The sequence below is a fragment of the Pinus tabuliformis genome, chromosome 7 (genome assembly GCF_031772625.1).
Source record: "Pinus tabuliformis cultivar Carrire ecotype Pingquan chromosome 7, CPIR1, whole genome shotgun sequence".
NCBI classification, from domain to species: domain Eukaryota; kingdom Viridiplantae; phylum Streptophyta; class Pinopsida; order Pinales; family Pinaceae; genus Pinus; species Pinus tabuliformis.
Genome location: NC_142293.1, coordinates 269,953,715 through 269,960,037, shown reverse-complemented (window position 1 = coordinate 269,960,037; position 6,323 = coordinate 269,953,715). Strand labels below are relative to the sequence as shown.

Genomic DNA, 6,323 nt, shown 5'->3' with positions numbered 1-6,323 from the left:
GTTTTACTGCATATGTCTCTTTTTTTACGATAATAAAGCTAAGTTTTACTACATATGTCACTTATTAACTCTAACAAAAACATATTTACATGTGCAATTTGAACACCAAAACATGTTTACCTACCCAAAAAAAATTCTAGTACATTTTTTTCATTAATATAAATTATTATTATTGAGCCTAGAGGTTCATTCTACAACCCAATATGATGGCAATGTGCAAGTTTGTCTACCCATCCATGCTCAACATTTGTGAACTAAAAACAAACTAAAAAACGAAGAGTAATATGCTATATATGTTTAGTTAATTGTCATATGACATAATATAATATCATGTAAATAAATTAGAAGTAGGAAAAGAGATTGAGTAAGATCTTTAAGCCTTATATTTTTCAAAAATATTTCAACACCAAAATTTTTTAACTAATTTAAATATCTATGTTAACTAATTTATGTGGATATCAATTTATTTACACATTATAATTTGCACTCTGAAAGAAGTTTTCACTTGAAGAAATTTGATCCTCTAGACTTATGTTAAATCTGGAATTAAAAATTAACGAATAAATGCTCAACATACAATGCTCAACATACAGGCTGACCAACCAACATTATTAAGTTAAAATTGCATAGCCGACCAAGCAACATGGCATAGCAACGCTCAGAAATATTGAATTCCCATGTGAGAAAGAGAGTCAAGCTGAAGTTCTAAAGATTGCCTACATAGTTTGAATCACGACTACGGTGAAACAACTTGTACTCCCGAAAAGGTTAACCTTTCGGTGTCATGGCATGCACCCAACGTATATGCTTTGCCCCAATTTGAAGGAACAGCCTTAAGAAGGTGCCCCCCACACGTTACATACACACTACATTCCTTCACATACACGGTAACATGTAACTGGCACCCAAAGAGACTCATTCTCTCTTTTGTCTCTTTCCCCTTCACTGCACTCTTATCACATGAAAAGCTGGGGATGAGAGCGAGACAAAGCAGCCATGGGGAATTTAATGGCAGGAGTACGTAATTTAATTGCACGATTCCTTTATCGTGAGCAGACAAATTTGTGGGAGGAGCCTGAGCCTGAGCCTGAGTACGAGCACTCGACAAATTTGTCGGAGTTGCCAGAGAATTGTATATCGGCCATTCTCTCCTTCACTACTCCACGTGATGTTTGCAAATTGTCAGCAGTCTCCAAAATCTTCAGATCTGCGGCCTATTCCAACACTCTTTGGAACAAATTCCTTCCCCAGCAATGCCAGCAGAACCTACCCAGGGCCCTCACGCCCATCGCATTCTCTTCAAAGAGAGAACTCTACTTCATCCTCTGCAATTCAATTCTTGTAGATGGAGGAAGAAAGGTATGTATACATATGTTAACAATTTCCAACCCATTGGTTTTGATTACCAGATTCTGCAAAAACCTTTCATTAATTCATTATATTGATATTCTGGTGAAATAACAACAGAGATTTTGGCTGGAACGACCCACAGGGAAAATTGGTTACATGTTATCTGCAAGAGAATTAAGCATCATTTCGGGCAATGATCCACGCTTTTGGCGTTGGGTTTCTCGAAATGACTCCAGGTTCGACTTCGTTATCAATTTTCTTATTGTTATATTCAAATTATTGTTATTATAAAAGTTCCAGATGACTGCGTTCAATGGGAAAAGGTGTTGTTGTTATGGATTGTGGGTTCAGATTCGAGGAGGTTGCGGCATTATTAGCTGTTATTTGGTTGGAGGTCGGGGGTCGAATTGACTGCAGGGTTTTGTCTGTGGGTTGCGAGTACAGGGTATTATTTGTGCTGAAATTCGGAGAGTACCCACAAGGGTGGAATGAGAAGCCAGTAAAGTTCTCAGTTACAACGCAGGAGGGGAAAGAGATGGAATCAGAGCATCTTTTGATGGAAAGACAGCGTATAGGTATTGGTGGATGGATGGAAGTGGTTGCAGGGGAATTCACAGCGACAGCTGCAGAAAGTAATGATGAAGACTCTTCTTACATTGAATTTTGTATGAAAGAAGTGGAAGCGGGTTATTGGAAAGGTGGGCTTCTGATCGATGGAGTCAGGATTGAACCTAAGTCTTCATAATTGGAACTATTTTCAAATCATACTGCGGGTGTTCTTCAGTGGAATAAACTGATAATTTGATTGATAAGTAGGAAAAACAAATTTTCACAAGAATGCTTGTTAGTAAGATGATAAATAATTTGATTTAAGATGAAATTTAGCATTTCAAATCACACTGCCGGCCTGTTATTTAGTGCAACAAACTAATAATTTGATTCATGGGCAGATAAAAGAAATCACAAATTTATTACAATGTTTCTCGGTAAGATAATTCTTATTAAAATTAATAAATAATTTGGTTTAATATAATTTTTAATATTAGTAAAAAAATATTTTATTTAATGGATAGGAGTTTTGATTTTCAAATTATAATGTTTTGATGATGATGATGATGATGATGGTTAACGTCCTCTGAGACCAAATAATGGTCTATCGGACCTAAAGAAACAAATTATCTATTTTGATTTAAGATTTTATTCCTATGCTCAAAAAGCTTGGAGAGAAGCCTCCCGAGCTCACTATAATTTTGACATTGTAAAAGGCTAGGTAGGTCAGTATTGTAACAAAGATTGTGAAATTGAGATCTAATGTGGTTATACGCGGGGCACTCTAAGAGGAAGTGGTTTTCATCCTCGATGTTCCTATTCTCACATATATGGCAGATCCTTTCCGTCCATGGCGTTTTAGGAATTGCCCAATGACCTGTTCCACTATGGAGCTCATGAGAATTCGTTCTAATCTTTGCTATATTAATTTTCTTCTTTGAGCTAGTTAAAATAGAGAGATACTTTTGATCTTCTAGGGTGGGGTTGATGACCTTCTTATAATAACTTAATTTTCTTTTAGCCGCTAAGTCTTTCTCACACCACATTTTTTCTTTGAACTTAGAAGTAACAATATCTTTAATGTTATTTATGTTTTGCAATGCATAATTTTCGTTGATCTCCCAATAGTTTAACCAAGCCCTTGTGTCTTTATGCCACCCTTGATTGAGCCTTAGGTGGTTTTGGCTAGAATTTAAAGCTGGCTTAGGAAGTCTATGATCGTCTATTTTACTGATTTTGTGCTTGTACAACAGAAACCTAAGCATAGCTAGGCTCTCAATAGGGGAAAGACCTGCTTCTATAAGGAGAATAGGATAGGGTGTATTACTTTTAATTTTCAGGTTATAAGTTATAAAACGCTTCTGGATTTGCTCAATCTTTCTCCATGATTCTCTGGAGATGCTGCAACCCCAAACCTCACAGCCATATAAGATAACAGGAGTGACTAAAGTTTCAAAGAGGAACTTCTTTTTATCCCACATTACAAGGTTTGCTATTTTACAATTATTTTCAAGACCAAAGTAAGCTTTCCACCCCCCATTAATCCTTTTCTCAATGCTATGGTTCCAGTTGAGCTTGTGATGAATATGAATTCCTAGGTACTTGTAAGAATACACTTCCTCCAAGTTATTATTGTCATACATAAAATTAGCGGTAAGTGTCCTTCTTGGATTTGATAATCATAACTTTTGTTTTGTCAGTGTTAACAGTCATACCCATGGTAGAGTAGAAATACTTAAGAAGCCTGAGTTGCTTATTAAGATCAGATAGGCACCTTGCCAAAAGAACAATATCGTCAGCATAAAGAAGAAGGATGACGACTATCCCAGCTAGATCGTGCCATCACATCCTGCTTCCTCTAAATAGCCTTCGAGCTTTTCGATGTAAATGCCAAATAGGGTAGGGGAGAGGGGGCAACCTTGTTTAACTCCGATGTTACACTTAATATCTTTCGACCACCCTTCATCGCTCTTTAGCTTGGCAATTACATTCTCGTATAACCTTATAGCGGCAACTCTCAACTCGAGAGGAACCTTTAGCTCTTCTAATCTATTCCAAAGGTTGTATCTAGGAACTGTATCGAAAGCCTTTCTAAAGTCCACAAAGCAACAAAATAAAGTGGATTTATCATTACGACATTCCTCCACAATGATCCTAAGCGTAACAAGGTGCTCTGTTGTTGAGTGATGCCTTCTAAAACCCGCTTGGCCTTTAGCCCGCTTACCTTCACTTTCAAGCCATATGCTTAACTTCTTTTCCAAAATACTACCATATAACTTGGCTAAGAGAGGGCTGATCATAATTGTTTGATAGTTAGAGGGGTTATTTGTATCCCCACTTTTAAAAATAGGGATAATGAGGCTCTCAGTCCAAGGTTTAGGAACCCTTGCTTGACTACTTGATTGAAAAGCTTTTGGATGTGGGGGATGAGGACAGGACCTCCAATTTTTAAGATTTCCGCTTGGTAACCTTCAATGTTCTTAGCTTTCCCATTAGCGAGGCGATTAACCCCAAACTTAATGTCTTCTAAAGAAAAAACTTCTTTCGTTGTGAGAAGGGTTTTCAAATTATCCATGACATTTGGAGATTCATAAAGCTTTTTAAGATAGGATTTCCAATCGTGGAGAGCAATTTTATTATTATCCTTAGTCTTCCTAGTTAGAATCTGCCTCCAAAATTTCTTAGGAGCTACCTTAGAGAGGTGTAAGAGATTCTCCTGTCTTTGACGAATGTACTGCCTCTTTTTCCTTTTAGTCAGGGGTTTGTATATTTTTATCTTGTCCATTTTAAGAGATTCATCAACAGCTTCCTTAATTGCTCTCCTTGCACTTTTACAATCTTTGTCATACCATGGGTTGGTTTTGCTATTTCTTTTATTATTTGAAACTTCAATTGAGAACTTGTTAATAGAATATGAGAGCGTTGTAGTAAAATTATGATAGAGGTCTTCTATGTTGTCTATATTAGATAAAGGAAGCAAATTAGTTTTTAATTCATTTAGAAAGAGATCATTTTTATTTCTATCAAATATTAAGTTCTTTTGGCTATAATTATTATTTTCTATGGGAACTCTATGCATGACAAAATTGAGAGTTATAAGTAAAGGCCTATGATCAGAGTCAGGTTCGTGGTCGTTTAAGATGTCAAAATTTATTATTTCGTTGTATAATGGGAGCGGAAATAACGTAGTCTACCATGCTGCTACCAAGTCCATGGATGCAGGTCACCTTGCTAGAATTGGGCCACTTCTTTAGACCGTTGCAAATTATGAGATCTTGAGCACTACAGAGCTTGACCAGCTCCGACCCAAACAAATTTTCCCCGAGATCATTCAGAGTTCCTTTTGTACCTGCTAGCCAGAGTAGGGTCTTCGTTTAACCAAAGAGGATTAGGGTTGGAATGATTGCTTAGAATAATAGCTTGGTTGTTTGAAGTTTGATATAAAAGGTTTTGACATATGAAGATAAGTTTTGTATCTAAAACAGATTATGATTTAAATTATTGAAGATTAATGAATAGTTTGAATTGATATAAAAGGCTTTGGTATATGAAGATAAGTTTTGTATCTAAAGGAGATGAAGATCTAAATTATTGAAGATTAATGAATAATTAAACTGAAATTTTATAAGGTGAAAAAATATATATATATTAATAATTGAGATTTTTTTTTTTTTTTTCTATAATCACATGGTTATTGTTCAGTTTTTTTCCAATTATTAAATATGGATCACACAATTTTGAATCGGGAAAGTAATATTAATTTTATTTATTTATTTGTTTATTGTTATAATTATTTTTAAAATATAAATGTATCAATAACATTTATTTTTCTTATAATAACGATGTTGTTTATTTAGCATTAAGAAAATAAGAGAATAATCAGAAATCTTTAACATTTTATGCTTAAAAAAAGTGAGAGTCCTCTTAGGATCACACGTGACAGAATTTTAATCTCATGGCATTTTGGGAATTGACCAATGCCCAGTTTTATAATGAAAGTTTCATTATGAAGATCATGAGAATTGGTTCTAATCTTGGAGATATTCATTATATTCTTAATACTAGTTAAGAAAATACATTAATTTGATTTTAGATATTGGGGTTCATCACCTCTTTATAGTAATTTTCTTTTTCTCCTTAAATCTGGAAGTAAGAATATTTTTAATATTATCGAGATTATGCCAAATGATTTCCTCCTTTATTACCTCATAGTCCAACCAAGACTAGGCATCTTTATGCCACCCTAATTTGAGCCAAATGTGGGAGTTTTGACAAGAGTTAAAAACAACTTTAGGAAAACTCTTGTTTCCATGTTGTATAACTTATTCTTATACATAAGATACCTAATCATAGCAATGCTTTCAATGGCAGAAATAATTGCTTCAATAAGGAGGATAACATAGGGGGTATTTCATTTAATCTCG

General features: G+C 34.9%; 1 protein-coding gene across 1 annotated transcript; it reads left to right on the top strand.

Annotated features, from left to right (window-relative positions):
- Window positions 1–910: 910 nt before the first annotated feature.
- LOC149246907 (putative F-box protein PP2-B12) lies at window positions 911–2,173 on the top strand. Its single transcript, XM_089455784.1, has 3 exons — window positions 911–1,359; window positions 1,468–1,586; window positions 1,702–2,173. The coding sequence occupies exons 1-3, from the start codon at window positions 997–999 to the stop codon at window positions 2,093–2,095; spliced, it is 876 nt and encodes a 291-aa protein (XP_089311910.1). The 5' UTR covers window positions 911–996; the 3' UTR covers window positions 2,096–2,173.
- Window positions 2,174–6,323: the final 4,150 nt, after the last annotated feature.